Consider the following 16,724-nt stretch of genomic DNA (forward strand, 5'->3'; position numbering starts at 1 on the left):
AAGACCTCCTATTCCGCCTCTCTGCTCACCTGTTCGTCACACACCACCCCCTCCTGGATAGATGGGGTAATTGCAGGCGAGGAGGGCGTGGATCCTGTCTTTTCTTTTCGGTCTTCCACTTGTTCCCCCTTTCTTTCGGTCTCTCTGTCCCCCTCTTTTCTCTGTAGTCTCTTACTTTGCCTGTTCTTCTCCACGGTCTTATTTTCCCTGCCATCTACTTTCTCTTCCAAACTCTTTCCTCCTCTCTCCAAACTCCTCTCCTTCACACTCTCCTCCTGTCTCAATGTCAGACTTTCCCTTAGTCGCTCTCTCTTTTTCAGTTCCGGCCCATTCACTGACTCAATCGTCTCTCGCTTCGTCCTATCCCTACTTTTACTGCTCTGTCTCTCACTCTGTCTCTGGGGATCTCGCTCTCTCTCAATCTGCCTCAGCTTCTCTTTCTGTCTGTCACTTTCTCTGTCTCTCCTTCCGGGACTTTTGATTGGCTCATCCTCGGATGAGCTCGCTACTTCCTTGCTGCTGGCTCGTTCAACCAGCTGGCCCAGTTTGGAGTAGAGCTCCTGCTCCAGTGTTTCTCCCGAGCCGGGCCCAGAGCTGCTGGGGGAGAGGGGGCCAGGGGCAGGGGCCATGCAGTTAGGGGAACTGGGGGCCGCAGAGTTAGGGGCCACAGTGTCCTGGTTCTTGGGCTCGGGGGTCATGACCGCAGAGTTGGTCTCGGGCACGGGCCCCACGTCAGGCCCTGGCATCTCCTCACTCATGCCACTCTTCAGCAGGGCGTTCAGCAGGAAACTGTTCTCCTACGTGCGGAGATCGAGAGAAAGACAGAATGAAAGAGAGAGCAATAGGGAGAGAGAACCTTCATGCTTATTTCCTTCAATATAAAAAAGCATTGTCCTTTCCTGCCACCTAGTGGTGTAGTAATGTTTCACAATAGTCTCATGAGGGTTGACCAAGGACTTTACCACTTTTTTTGTTGTTGAGATTTATAACAGCTAGAATGAGGTGGAGTAAAGATGATTAAAACAACTCTGTACCTACTACTGTCAATGAGAAGAGATTGGTGAAGCTGCCACACGCTACATATCTTTACATTTACATTTTTGTCATTTAGCAGACAGTCAGCCAGAGAGATTTCCAGTCAGTGCATTCAACCAAGCTAGATAAGACAACCACATATCACTTTGTGAGTGATGTCCTCCCACCTGTGCAGATGACGAATAAAGGGGCTGTGTATGTGTCTGTGCGTGGGCCTGGTTCTCCCCCAGCTCCCTCTTGCTCTTCCTGCGTCTCCGCGACCTCCTGACATGGTTGCTTTGTCCACTGTCCCCCGTAACCTTGGGGTTAAAGTTCACATCCAGCGCCTCCGGGTGGAGCGAGTACGAAGGGGGGTTCTGGTGTTGATGCTGATGATGGTGGTTCTGAGCTTGCTGGGGATGAAGATACGGGTCCTGGTTAGGGCCTGTCTTCTTCATTATGTTCTGGAGGGGTTTGTGAGGGCGGGCGGGGGGTACAGAGGAACACTCTGAGTCAGAGTTGAGGGTCTCTGTGTTGGTGTACTGGCCCGAGGAGGGCGAGGTGACCGGGAGGTGGACCGGGGTGTACGTCCACTCAGGGTCGTGCTGGGAGTCCGTGTAGTAGGTCTCGTCGGAGAGTTTCCGTTGGAACTGGCGCAGCGCGGCCCCCCAGCCCCCCTTGTCGTCCTCCTGGTCGTCCTCGGGGCCCATCTCGTCGTAGGCCGAGACCACGTCGGACTCTTTCTCCAGGACGCTGAACACCAGCGACTTTCTCTTGGTCAGTAGGCTGGGACGGGAGTGCTGAGAGCTCTGCAGAGCGATCCAGTTACCGTCAGGGCTCTGCAGCACCGAGGACGCACCTGTACATACAGGCACAGGTAAACATATCTAGAGCTTTACGTAGGTGACAAACACAGCATTCTTCCTGGGAGTGTAACGGTATGGAATTGTCCTGTTGCATGTAACATGTTTGACTGTACAAATGAGAGACGTGACAGTACTGATGTGTCTTTGCATGTAAAACGTGACAGTATGGACATGTCTCTCTGGGTTGAGCGTAGAGCGTTGTGTGTGCGACAATACGGATGATTTTGCTCTGGACGTCTCTAATGTGTGTGTGCGCGACTGTATCAGGGATTCATGTTTCAGTGTGTGTCTTACTGGAGTTGTCCAGGCGGTCCACACTCTTCCAGCTGGGCAGTGAGGAGGCCCTGGCGGTCTCCTTCTTCAGAGAGGCGTAGTCCGGTACCCCTTCACCTCCCCCCGCCCCTACTAGTGCCTCGGTGTTCTTCTCTGGAGAATCGTCACTGGTCAGGGAGAACGCAGACCGCGACCTCTGTGCGCACACACGCACATGTAAATGATAGACCACACACTTTAAAAACAACAGGTGCTGAAAAGGTGACACAGAATTACACAGAATGATGAATTTTGGGCCTACCAGCCAAGGAAAGCTTAAAATGTAACAGGCACAGTGGCAACGTTTTGTTCTGGAGAGCAATTTTCCCACACTCCAGTTCCAGCCAAACACTTCAGGCTTAGGTACAAAAGATTAGCTTGGTTTGTTTGGGTGGCAATGTGGATACCACTGACCACAGGCTGGTCTTCACTGATCCAACTGAACTGAACTGACATCCTGGTACATTGTAAGACTGACTTCCAGGGCACGTCCCAAATGGCACCCTATTCCCGACAAATTAGTATACTATAGGGAATAGGGTGCCATTAAGGGATGAACTGCCAGTCCAATGGATGTGATTCATATAAAGAGTCTGCAGGGGGCACCAGAGAACTACAATCTGGGTATCAGAGAACTACAATCTGTGTATCAGAGAACTACAATTACAAACAAAAAACATTGTATGAGGAACTATTCTCAACCAAATACTACTAAATCTCTCCTTACGGACATACATACACACACACACACACACTCACTCTGCGCTCAATCATAGGAAGAGTGTGTGTGTGTGTGTGTGTGTGTGTGTGTGTGTGTGTGTGTGTGTGTGTGTGTGTGTGTGTGTGTGTGTGTGTGTGTGTGTGTGTGTGAGTGTGTGTGTGTGACTGTATGTGAACGCCATGTATGTGTGTGCCTGTGTTTGTGTCTGCGCATGCTTTGTGTGTGTGTGTGTGTGTGTGCTGTGTGTGTGTGTGTGTGTGTGTGTGTGTGTGTGTGTGTGTGTGTGTGTGTGTGTGTGTGTGTGTGTGTGTGTGCCTGGATGTGTGTGTGTGTTTGCAGAGCATTTATAAAGGGAACCCATCCCTCTGTGTGCCAGGGAGTTGAGGAGAATCTCTGTGTATTTCTGCAGGACTTTGATCATGGTTGAGTGTAACAGACAGACTGGGACAGGAGACGGGCTGGGAACGTAGCTTTGATTCCACACTGCTGCGCCTGCCTCACACACACGGGACGATGACAAATCTCAGCCAGGTCCCCGCTGACTTCCCCTGTGAAACACTGCCAGGTGTGTGTGCGTGTGTGTGTGTGTGTGTGTGTGTGTGTGTAGAGGTTTCCCTGGAAAGCTACTGTATAGCTCACAGGTACAAACAGGTTACACCGCCCTCAGGAGAGGACCATTCATGGGAAAATCTGCCAGCACCATTAAAGTAATTACATTTGGTCTTTGCCAGACCTCAACCCTGTCTGTCCCCATATCTCATCACATAGGGCCAAGATTTCCCTGCCCTGACCAGGGAAAAACTCTGGGTCCTAGTCATACCACAAAATTCCAGTCCCTACCTACAGGCTATATTTAGGGACCAGTTCTTCCTGGGTCAGGTCAAATGGTCAGGACAAAGGGTAGGGTAGTGTAGGTAGTGGAGCTTAAGCTTGCCGCATGCTTCCCACTCAAAACAGTTCATGCACATAATATGACAAAATGTGGTTACGTTTTTGTTCGTTTTGGTGTTCAGCAGGTTTTTTTCCCGGATGTTCAAGCATACAACAAGTCGTAGTTTAGTAGCCAAAGTATACGCCTCCTTTGTCAATGATTGGTCAACAGAGCTACTCCTACTATGAGTGGGAAGTATGGACGGGATTCTTCAATGAAATGTTGTCATTCAACATGAGACAACAATTATTTTGTTACTTGAGAAATACTGCCCCAAACATTTTACTTAAATGTAAAATTGCACGACTAAGACCCCCTCAGCAAAAAAATTTAATTACAGATTTCTTGATTTATCTTAGATTAATTCGGACTATTTTGAGAAGGTGTATACTGGCTACGTTATTGCTATGGCATCTCAAGAGGGACAAACAGTAATATTCCCACTTTTAATGTCTTTTAATTCAGGGTGTATGCGAGGCACAGACGTTCGCTTTGCCTAGCCGAGTTCTGCTAGAAGTAACCTGAACCTAGCATGCGGATGCCTTTAATGTACTGTACTGTAGTGTAATGTATTGCAGTGCAGTGTAGTGTACTGTAGTGCAGTGTAACGTGTAGTGTAATGTAGTGAAACATAGCATATCGTAGTGTAACGTAGCATGGTGTAACATAGCGTAGTGCATGGTAGCGTAGTGTAGCATAGCATATTGTAGTGTAATGTAGCGTAGTGTAACATAGTGTAGTGCATGGTAGCGTAGCGTAGTGCATGGTAGCGTAGCGTAACATAGCATAGCATAGTGCATGGTAGCGTAGTGTAACATAGCATAGTGTATGGTAGCGTAGTGTAACATAGCGTAGTGTATGGTAGCGCAGCGTAACATAGCATAGTGCATGGTAGCGTAGTGTAACATAGCATAGTGCATGGCAGCGTAACATAGCATAGTGCATGGTAGCGTAGCGTAACATAGCATAGTGCATGGTAGCGTAGTGTAACATAGCATAGTGCATGGCAGCGTAGCGTAACATAGCATAGTGCATGGTAGCGTAGCGTAACATAGCATAGTGCATGGTAGCGTAGTGTAACATAGTGTAGTGCATGGTAGCGTAGTGTAACATAGCATAGCATAGTGCATGGTATCGTAGTGTAACATAGCATAGTGCATGGTAGCGTAGTGTAACATAGCATAGCATAGTGCATGGTAGCGTAGTGTAACATAGCATAGTGCATGGTAGCGTAGTGGAACATAGCATAGTGCATGGTAGCGTAGTGTAACATAGCATAGTGCATGGTAGCGTAGTGTAACATAGCATAGTGCATGGTAGCGTAGTGTAACATAGCATAGTGCATGGTAGCGTAGTGTAGTATAGCATAGCGTAGTGCATGGTAGCGTAGCGTAACATAGCATAGTGCATGGTAGCGTAGTGTAACATAGCATAGTGCATGGTAGTGTAGTGGAACATAGCATAGTGCATGGTAGCGTAGTGTAACATAGCATAGTGCATGGTAGCGTAGTGTAACGGAGCGTAGTGTAGCATAGCATAGTGCATGGTAGCATAGTGGAACATAGCATAGTGCAATGGTAGCGTAGTGTAACATAGCATAGTGCATGGTAGCGTAGTGTAACATAGCATAGTGCATGGTAGCGTAGTGTAACATAGCATAGTGCATGGTAGCGTAGTGTAACGGAGCGTAGTGCATGGTAGCGTAGTGTAGCATAGCATAGTGCATGGTAGCGTAGTGTAACATAGCATAGTGCATGGTAGCGTAGTGGAACATAGCATAGTGCATGGTAGCGTAGTGTAACATAGCATAGTGCATGGTAGCGTAGTGTAGTATAGCATAGCTTAGTACATGGTAGCATAGTGTAGTATAGCATAGCATAGTGCATGGTAGCGTAGTGTAGTATAGCATAGCTTAGTACATGGTAGCGTAGAGTATTGTAGTATAGCGTAGTGTAGGGTAGTGAAGTGAAGTGTAGTGTAAGGTAGTGTAGTGAGGGCTTCCTAACCAGACTGACCCAGAGGGAATAGGAACTCTTGAGGTGGGCCTGGTTGGCCTGGGCCAGGGTGCTGTGAGGGGGCTGGCTGGGGGAGGACATCTCACTGCCCTGGGGCTGGCCCTGGCTCTGGGGCCAAACAAAGTCATACTCTGTCTGCATCTCTGAACGCTTCCTCCTCTGGATTATCTGGGAGAGAAAAGGAGAGGAGTGGAACAAGAGCGAGAGAGAAAGAGAGAGAGAGAGAGATAGAGGGGCAATGTTAGATGTGACCGAAAACTCCACACCAGACTTCAAACTTACTTTTTGTACGATGGTTGTGGCAAGTTCCTCTATAAGCTCCTCTTTGTGGTCCCGTAGGTAGCGAGCCTCATTCTGCTTCTCCTACAACACAGAGACATCAAAGCCTGGTCAGAACTACAGAAAAACAAGCACCAAAACCAAATCAAAAAAGAGACATGGTGAGAGAGAGAGAAGAAATTACTTATTTTTTACTGTTATTGTTGTCATTATCTCACGTCGCTTTAGCAACAGTGGCCTTGTCATTCATGCTAATAAAGCTGAATCTGAGCGAAGCAGAGAGAGAAAGAGAGAGTGAGACAGAGAGAAAGAGAGAGACAGAGAGAGAGAGAGAAAGAAAGAGGGAAACAGACACACACACAAACCAGGACTATTGTCTCACCAAGCTGTCAGTAAACTCCTCTGCCTTGGCGATGGCTTCCTCTATGGCCTCCTCAGCAACACGCAGGGCAACAGTGAGGGTCTCTGCCATGCTGTGTCCTGCAAACACACACACACACACACACACACACAGGTTTACTTGCAGCCCTTCAGGAGCAGATTTAATTACAGATATATTAGACAAACAAAACATTACTAGTGCAGAGCAAAGTGGTTTATTTACAGGCTAATGTCAGGGCTGTGGTGATTCACACACAAGTGGCTGACTGGGAGGGTCACAGACCTCTGGAACAAGAGGACCACGCAGTGTGTGTGTTGTACAACACCCCCTACTATTATACTGTGTCATGCTGTGGGTATATGTAATGTGCTAGCCTGATGAAACAGAAATACATGCTACAAATGACACTTATTCATTTGTTGGTTTCCATGGTTGCATGCCAAATGGCACCCCATTCCCTGTGTAGTGCACTACTTTTGACCAGGACACCACCTATATGGGGTTGTGTACCTTCACTCTGCCTGTAGAAGGTGGAGTCACTGCCACACACGCTGCCATCGTTGCCATTGCTTCCGTCGTGAACACTGCTTTCTGCGGGGGACACAGAGACGCAGGTACAATAACAACACACCTAATATATAGAGAGTCTTTTATCCAAAGCAACTTACAGTCGTGCGTCCATAAGTCGTCGTACAGGTGGCCCCAGCTCGGGAATCGAACCCATGATCCTGACATTGCAAGGGCCATGCTCTACCAACCGAGCCACACAGGACCGCCAGAGTAGAGGCTAGAGGTCAGCATCGGTTGTGCTGGGAGGAACCTTGGCTCACGCTGAGAGAACCTCTCATCACCCTCATCAGCAGAGGAGAGCAATGATATGAGACAGGCGCAAAGAGCAGAGAACCTATGCCACGGCTCCAATTCATTTGAACATATCCGTGAACCCTTTTTTGTGTGTTTGCCTGTCTAGTGTCGTCTCTTCATAAACCACACCGCTTTAGCGCAGAGGGCCATTTGGTGGCGGATGTGTCCCATAGGGCGATCTGTTTTCTCCAGGAGGTCTTTCATCAAATCTTTATTTCCTCTCACGGGACAAATCAACTTCCTCCAATTAGCAGCTTAGAGCCACAGCTCTGGGAATATGACTGGTTTCACAGCTGAAGTTATCGCCCTGCCATAGCCTGTGCCCCTGAAGGACTGAACTATGTGTGTGTGTGTGTGTGTGTGGGGTGGGGAGGGGGGGGGGGGGGGGGTTGGGGCTGTGATGGATTTCACGGTGACACAAAGCACTCAGGAGTCACGGCAGGCCACTAGAAATGATGTCTGTGTGCAGTGAGGCTGAAACTGCAGTGACATTTGGAGCTAGGCAAAGAGACAGTACTAGATTTTCTTGTGTTGGTCTGTCTATCCGTCTGTCTGTAGTGGGACTCTGCTTGGTCGGGCACAGGACAGGTTGTCTTGTGTTCTAACTGTTTTAGTCCCCTCCTTTTCCACGGAGGGAAAAGGGACATTGTCGAAGTTTAATTCAATAACACAAAAACTACGAAAGCTGTTTGAAAATAAAGAAAAGGGAGGGCCAGAAAAGTAATGTTCGGAAAAGATTTGATGAAGTGGTAAGAGAGGATGATAGCAGTGCTGTCTGTGTTATGTGCGAGGCCTGTGGCACGTCAAGGGAACTGTAGCCTGCTGTTTAGATGGGTTAAATGGAAACTGAAATCTGGACATTGACTAACCAGAATAACCTACTGTTTTCTGGCAAAAGTCCTTTGATAATACTTGTCCCGTGCAAATCGACATCCCTGTGCTTTGAGAGAAATGTCTGAGTTTGGCAAGTGTTGCTCGCGGGTTTGAGCAAGAAAACAATAACCGGTTGGATCATTTGAACGCTTAGCCTATATATGAATGGCCTACATCTATCAACTTTCACAGTGAATGCTTTTGTTTACATGTTTTGTGCGAGTGAATTGAACATCGCCAAATGCATCATTAAAAAATATTGCGCCTCTGGAATAAACTACATTCTGGGATAAGACATACATAACCAACGTTCTCCAGTAATACTAGTCCTGTGTGAATAGGGCTATAGCCTTAATAATAAATACTGCAGATTTAAGCCTTTCTTGCAGTAAAATTATACACCAAATGTAGGAAAAATTTGGACTTGGGAACAGGAGTGGAGAAATATGATTTATTTATTTCTGCATCTTGAGAGAAGGCAATGCTCAGTTAGATACCGTCTGTAGAGGTGCTGTCTTCATCATAAAAGCATCATCAACCTTGATAGTATTTCGACCACATAAAATATGCATGGAAGCCGAAGTGAAATCTTATCAGTTTTCACAGCTTTATTTTTTCTTACAACCGGGTCAAACTGATGTCATTTGGACATTTTGCACAGAAAATCGTTCCCGTTTTTATTTGTTGCTTTATTGTCTCCAGTCCCTAAACGTCTTTGCGTCACGAAAGACGACAGAGAAAACCTCACCGATGTCAACTAGATTGAAGAATTCATTCCATCAATATATTACATTATTCTGGTGAGCAAGGGTTTAGTTAGTCTTCTAGGGCAACATATATTTTTATTTGATTTTATTTCACCTTTATTTAACCAGGCAGGCTAGTTGAGAACAATTTCTCATTCTCATATAACGACAAGAGAACCTACACGTATCTAATTATAGACACGTTGACTAACAAATAGCCTACTTATAAGCAGAAACATATCTAAAACAGGCAACACCAACAACAACAACAAAACTGCACCCCTGTCAAGAAATCGTCCTGCAGTCTTTGACTGCAGCCTATAGAGCATGTTCTATATTAGCGGGTTAGGGTCGGGTGCGGGCCTCAGATGTTCACTTTATCACATATAGTCGGGCGGTTGTGGATGGATTATTAGCAATTGCGGGGCGGGTGAACAAACAGCTGACCTCGCGCACCACTAATCTGTATCCACATTGCCGTCTGGTGTCCTCCCTACCTTCCTCTTCCTCTCCAGTTCCTCCTCCGCTTCCTGTGAACTTTCCACCATCCCACCACTACTCTCTGGAGTTTGCTTGCCCATTTGCATTTGATGGTTTGTTGGTATCCTTCTGATAATAAGTGAGCATCGTTGGGCCCCACAACTCCACCCACAGCACATGGTTGAAGTCAGCTCCCTGACCTTCAGGTCAGCTTCATTAAATGCAACCCCAGGGCCTCTCTCTCTCTCTCCTCTGCTCAGTTTTAGATGCAGGGTGTGTGTTTGCCTGTGTAGCGTCGTCCCTTCATAAACCACCCTGCATTAGCGCAGGGGGCCATTTGGTGGCGGATATGTATCCCAGGAGGTCTTTCATCGACTCCTTACTTCCTCTCACGGGACAAATCAACTTCCTCCAATTAGCAGCTTAGAGCCACAGCTCTGGGAATATGACTGGTGTCACAGCTGAAGTTATCACCCTGCCATAGCCTGTGTCCCCGAAGGACTGAACTATTTGTGTGTATGTAAGGACTGGGGCTATAACGGCTGTAGCCGTGACACGAAGCACTCAGAGCCTAGCAGTGGGAGTCGAGGCAGGCCACTAGGAATCCTCTGAGTGTCTGTGTGCAGTGACACCGAAACTGCAGTGGTATTTGGAGCTAGGCAAACAGACAGTACTAGACTTGCTTGTGTTGGTCTCTCTGTCTGCCTGTAGTGGGACTCTGCTTGGTTGGGCACAGGACAGGTTGTCTTGTGTTCTAACTGTTTTAGTCTCCTCCTGGCTTGGAGGGAGTGGTCAGAGGGAATGGCCTTTCAGTTCTTCTTTGATCAAGACAAGAACTCCCAACGATGTCATCTGTATCCGCATCACAGTCCTGTGTCCTCCCTACCTTCCTCTTCCTCTCCTGTTCCTCCTCTTCCTGTCATCTTTCGACCATCCCACCACTGCTCTATGGAGTTTGTTTGTCCATTTGATGGCTTGTTTTATCCTTATGATAATAAGTGAGAATTGTGGTCCCACAACTCAACCGCAGGGCATGGTTTAAGTCCCCGATCGCGCCTCGACCACTCCAAGACCTCTCTCTCTCCTCTGTTAGAGATGCAGGGTGTATGTGTGTGTGTGTGCATGTGCTGTGTGTGTGTATGTTTGGCTGCCTGCCTGCACATTTGACTTAAAGGAGACAGCCAACAAACAACAAACAGTATATCACCCAGCACAAATCAAGCCTGTAGTCATGTATTTAGTAGGACACGGAGATACGATGGCACTGCCGGGATAACCGAGTTCTACACTCTTAGAAAAAAGGGTTCCAAAAGGGTTCTTTGAGGAGGGATAGGTTTCTACAAAGAATAGTTTTGCTCTTAAGAACCCTTTATGGAAGACAAGGGTTCTTTGTTAGGCAAAGAGTTCAACCAATAATCTTTTTTATCCTAAGAACCGTTTTTGGAAGAAAGGGTTCTTTGAATATTCTTTGGAAGGCAAGAAGGGAGTAAAACACTCAAAACCACGCCCATCATTATCATATTTCCCAGCATGCTCCGTTGCAGGTCGATTTTCAGAATTGTTTGTTTCAATGTCTGTGTTTGTGCATGTACATTGATTGGTTGATTAATCTTATGCTACATAAAGATACATAACGTACATTTTTATAAAGTAATCCAATCTGTTAGTAGTAGTAGTTATTCTGCAGGTTGTGAGTGATTTCACATCACTTTGCAAGTCAGCATAATGTGAACTGATGTGGCCTGAAAAGCAGGAGTTTCCTAACACACTTTGTTAGGGTATGACTCTCAAAGAAAGTACTTATGATATGCGTAATGTATTGTCATAAAGAGTTTAATTTTAAAGGCTAATAAGGCTGGTGGAATCGTTCAGAGGGTTCTAGGTAGAACCATTTGCAAGGGGTTCTATGAAGAATCCTACATAGAGAGTTCTAGGTAGAACCCTCTGCAAAGGTTTCAACCTTGCACCAAACCGAAGAACCCTACATGGTTCTACTTGGCACTTTTTTCCCCTAAGAGTGTAATGAAGGAAATGAAGCATGCAGGGGTACGACAATAATGCCCTGCAAACAAACATGATCACAAGATGGCGGCCATGTGTCATCTTGATTACTGGCGTTTTACATGGCTCCACAGAGTAGACACAGTAACGCTTCTCTGATTGTTTCTTTCTTTCGTTTTCTCTTTTGGCTTTCTTTTCCATCTCCACGCTCACTTTCCATCTCCTTTTCTCTCTTTATCTCAATCTCTCTCTCACACACAACCTCTCTCTCTCTATGTCTCCCATTCTCTTTCACACACACTCACTCACACGCAGGCATGCACGCGGACATGTATGCATGCAGTGCTGATGAGTGCGTGTGTGCTTTGCTGAGGATGTGAGAACTATTAGCTCCCTGAGTAACAGTGTCATTGTTGCAGGGGACCCTGTCTGTCATCTCTCACGGCATCAATATGTCCACTTCCCGATGCCTCACCGTCCAAGCAGACAGTCAGGGGAAACCCACAAATGTACCCATGACCTCGACTAACCTGTGCTCCCGCACATTGACTCTGTACCAGTACCCCCTCTATATTGCCTCATTACTGTTATTTTATTGTTGCTCTTTAATTATTTGTTACCTTTCTAATTTCTTATTTTATTTTATTTTTTTATTTTATTTATTGTTTGCTTCAGTTTATTTAGTAAATACTTTCTTAACACAAATTTTTTCTTAAAACTGCATTGTTGGTTAAGGGCTTGTAAGTAAGCATTTCACTGCAAGGTGAACCTGCTGTATTCGGCGATTTGATGACAAAACACACGATTGATGACATGCTACTTGACAATCCACCACGGCATGCATTGCCATTGTTATGACACTCTCCTGTCAATCATTTAGCCCCTCCAAGCATTCACACTGGGCAGAGCCCCTCCCCCTCCCCGCCTCTACTGGGCGTGTCCTCCTCAAATCAGAAAGCTCATGTCATCTCATGTCTAGGGCCCTGTGTTTTGGTTAATCATGTCAGATTACCTGGATTTTAACCTTCATTTAAACTGTCACCTTTTCTTTTTACGTCAGCCGGTCCAGCACCATCCTCAGACAATTGCTTTCACTTGTGGTCCAATTCTCATTTCTGGAAAAAGCTTAAAATGGAGGTTAAAATCCAGGTCATGTGACATGATTAACCAAAACACAGGGCCCTACTCATGTCAAATGATTATAGAGGGATGGAGAGAGATAACCATCTCCTTTGTGTTCCTCCCTGTTCCTATTTCATATCCTCTCACTGACCACGGTCTTACCTTTTTCCCCACTCAAGGCTCGGCAGAGGAATCACTCGATATCACCATGACAACCCTGCAGACGACAGTGCAGACGACAGCACCGGTCTGTGTGTGTATGTGTGTTTGTGTGCGCGAGAGAAAGAGGGTGTGTGTCCTGTCAGTAAAGAGCACTCAAAGCTGAAGTTCCTCCAGCAGCAGGAGGAAGGGCAGTACAGACGCCTTTCAATTATATTAGAGCATCTGGCACCACGCAGAGAGAGAGAGAGAGAGCGAGAGAGAGAGATGCACAGACTGGGAGTACACCTGAATCCTCCATCTGCTGCATGCTGTAGTGTAACATACTGGCCACCAGGGGCACTGCAGCTCATGAGACGTTACAGCAGCCATTAGGGGTTGAGATGAAAGGGGCATGGTGGATTTCTGTTCTGTTCTCAAACTGTTAAATCTCTTCTGACACCGACAACGCCTCTGCCATATACTATGTGTGTGTGTGTGCTGCTTTGTTAGGAGTGAGCCGAGAGCTGCGAGAGGGGATTGTTTAAAACACAGCTCTGTCTGTCTGTGTGTGTGTGTGTGTGTGTGTGTGTGTGTGTGTGTGTGTGTGTGTGTGTGTGTGTGTGTGTGTGTGTGTGTGTGTGTGTGTGAGAGAGTGTGTGTGTGTGAGTAAGAGAGAGAGAGAGGCGTGTGTGTTTGTTCTTAAACCTCGTAAAACGTCTGATGGATGGTTACTGACAGATCAATATGTCTTTGACATCACATACCCCCCCCCCCCCCCCCAAACGCATTCACACATTGACATCACATACCCCCCCCCCCCAAACGCATTCACACACATACACAATCTCTCTTTCTTACACCCCCACTGGACACAGTCTAGATTGTTCCAATCCCTGAAGTTGGAGGGGGTAATCCTTGTGTAATATTAGCAGACAAGCTAGTGTTAAGGCTGCTGCTCAGCAAGCTTAATAGGGGAGAGAAGAGAGTGGCAATGCTGCTCGGTCCGGGTGGGGTGGTGGTGCCGCTGCTGCTGGGCTTGCTGGCTAGTAATCCCCTCCGTTGCAATGGCCACTTTGTCCTCTGAGTGATTAGTTCCTGCTGTAGGAACAGTTTTATCTGCTCTCAACCTCTCATCATCCAGATGCCATTGTCCCCCCCCCCCCCCCCCCCCCCATCAGCCTGATCTGTTAGAGTGTGTGGAGTTAGGGAGTATTACTGTTGTATAGCACACTGGGTTTAAAGGGGCAATCTGCGATTCAAAGAACAACAGCGGAGGAATGAGGCTTTTATAAATTCTTCAAGAATGAATGGCTAGCATTTCAAAAATGGATATACTAATCCCAGATTGCTCCTTTCAAGGGATGAGTTGATTGAACCATATTGTTAAAAGTATCCGCCATGGCCATTAGGCCTACTGTTAGCCGTAGTACCAATAATGGTAGTTATGGCAGGAATAGTGCCACTGTATTTTCTTAGCCAGTCTACCGGAACAGAAACTAGTCATGGCAGCAGTTATATCACTGTTCGAAACATTAGGAGTTTCACAGCTCCACTGCTGTTGTGTTGACTGGTGACAGTGTGTTCACCTGACTGGTGGCAGTTGGTCCAATCAGCGCCACTGTCTGTCTGTGTGTCCACCTGACTGGTGGCAGTTGGTCCAATCAGCTCCACTCTTTGTCTGTGTGTCCATGTGACTGCTGGCTGGCTATTGGTCCAATCAGCTCTACTGTATGTGTGTCCCCATACAGTCCAAAAAAGCCCTCCTGTCCCAATCTGTCTTTCCAGCTGTCCCTTTGTGATCCCCTCTCCTCTCCTCTCCTGCCCTTCACTCTCCTACTCTCCTCTTACTGCCACTCTTACATCACACAAGGAGGTAATAGGATTAGCTACTAGCTGCCGCTGGGCTCCCATTTCAGATGAGCTGAGCAGATTATACAGCTTCAGAGTTAGAAACACACACTGCATCAAACCGTATTGACTGACTGACTAGCTGGCTGATGGAATGACGGACGAACGGGGAGAAGTGTGGGGGGGGGGGGGTGCGCGCATGTGTGTTTGAGACAAGGGATGTTAACATCAGTTCTCTTCTAAACAAAGTATGCATGAGTTACGGCTTTATTTTCCTCTTGTGTGTGTGCATGCCTGCATATGTGTGAGTGCGTTTGTCCCTGAGAATGTTCTCCTCACCATTCTGAATGTGCTCCCCCCTCCACTTTCTCGTATACCAGATTTAAAGGGAAGAGATTGTCAATAAGTACCCATAATGGGTCAAGGCCATGGGGCTGTAGAAATACTGGATAAAGACGTTTTGTATTCTTCCGAAAGCTTGGGGAGTGTCCCAAATGGCACCCTATTCCCTATATAGTGCCCTATCTTTGACCAGAGTCCATCAGGGTTGGGATCAATTCCATTTCAATTGTTGTTGTAATTGCGATCCAATTACGATCTTCTCTCATCGCTGCAACTCCCCAATGGGCTCGGAAGAAGCAAAGGTCGAGTAATGCGTCCTGGGATCGAACCCCAGGCTGTAGTGACGCTGCAACACTGCGATGCAGTGCCTTGGACCGCTGCACCACTCAAGAGGCCCTTGGTTTATTTTCTGAATAGACTGGAATTGAAATGGAATTGACCCTAACCCTGGAGTCCATAGGGGAAATAGTGCAACATAAAGGGAATAGGGAGCCATTTGGGATGCAGCCCTTGATGTTTACTTTGAAATATATTTTTGGAGCCCACATTGAATACAAAATGTAAAGGAATCCTTCACGTAATGTAGCCTATAGAAATAATTCCCTTTATAAAACAAACACAACGTTGCTCCATTATTTCATGGTTGGTACATTTTATTGACATAATGAACTATATAATGTAACTCGATTTGTGAAATCTAGCTGACTGTAGCTGTTGGTTTGAGTTGAAGAGTTTTTGACAAACTAGAGGAAAAATCTAACTTCTTTAAAAAAAGCAGATATGATTTGAAAGTAATAGATCACTTTCAGCCCACTTGAAAGTCACAGGTGAATGAAGGTTAGGTTTTACCTCCATTGCCATTTTAAAAGGATAGTTCACCCAAATTACAAAATGGCGTATTGGTTTCCTTACCCTGTAAGCAGAACAAGATTTTGACACATCTTTTGGAGACAAAAATGTCTGCTAATACTAACTTTATTTTTGAATTTTTGTCCCCAAAAAATGCACACCTACTCATTCAAGGGATTTTCTGTATTTTTACTATTTTCTACATTGTAGAATAACAGCGAAGACATCAAAAATATGAAAAAACACATATGGAATCATATAGTAACCTAAAAAGTGTTAAGCAAGACACCAGTTTCAATGACTCCGGGATACTGGCCTTCTAGGCAGAGATCCTCTGTCCAGTGTCTGTGTTCTTTTGCCCATCTTAACCTTTTCTTCTTAATGGCCAGTCTGAGATATTGCTTTTTCTTTGCAACTCTGCTTGAAGGCCAGCATCCCGGAGTCGCCTCTTCACTGTTGACATTGAGACTGGTATTTTGCGGGTACTATTTAATGAAGCTGCCAGTTGAGGACTTGTGAGGCGTCTGTTTCTTAAAAAAGACACTCTAATGTAGTTGTCCTCTTGCTCAGTTGTGCACCGGGGCCTCCCACTCCTTTTTCTATTCTGGTTAGAGCCAGTTTGTGCTATTCTGTGAAGGGAGTAGTACATAGCATTGTACGAGATCTTCAGTTTCTTGGCAATTTCTCGCATGGAATAGCCTTCATTTCTCAGAACTGGAGTAGACTGACGAATTTCAGAAGAAAGGTCTTTGTTTCTGGCCATTTTGAGCCTGTAATCGAACCCACAAAATGCTGATTCTCCAGATACTCAACTAGTCTAAAGAAGGTCAGTTTTATTGCTTCTTTAATCAGAACAACAGTTTTAAGCTGTGCTAACATAATTGCAAAAGGGTTTTCTAATGATCAATTAGCCTTTAAAATTATAAACTTGGATTAGC

At 46.1% G+C, this 16,724-nt stretch overlaps 1 protein-coding gene across 1 annotated transcript in view; it reads right to left on the reverse strand.

The window, feature by feature from the left end:
• The window catches only part of LOC120050686 (myosin VIIA and Rab interacting protein), a 136,914-nt gene that overhangs the window by 18,307 nt on the left and 101,883 nt on the right, over window positions 1-16,724 (reverse strand). Inside the window, 7 exon segments of the mRNA XM_038997261.1 lie at window positions 418-764; window positions 1,203-1,873; window positions 2,175-2,349; window positions 5,860-6,027; window positions 6,142-6,222; window positions 6,521-6,618; window positions 7,031-7,111. Of these exon segments, the coding sequence (XP_038853189.1) occupies window positions 418-764; window positions 1,203-1,873; window positions 2,175-2,349; window positions 5,860-6,027; window positions 6,142-6,222; window positions 6,521-6,618; window positions 7,031-7,111 (1,621 nt within the window).

The sequence above is a fragment of the Salvelinus namaycush genome, chromosome 7, assembly GCF_016432855.1.
Source record: "Salvelinus namaycush isolate Seneca chromosome 7, SaNama_1.0, whole genome shotgun sequence".
In the NCBI taxonomy this organism is placed as follows: Eukaryota; Metazoa; Chordata; class Actinopteri; order Salmoniformes; family Salmonidae; genus Salvelinus; species Salvelinus namaycush.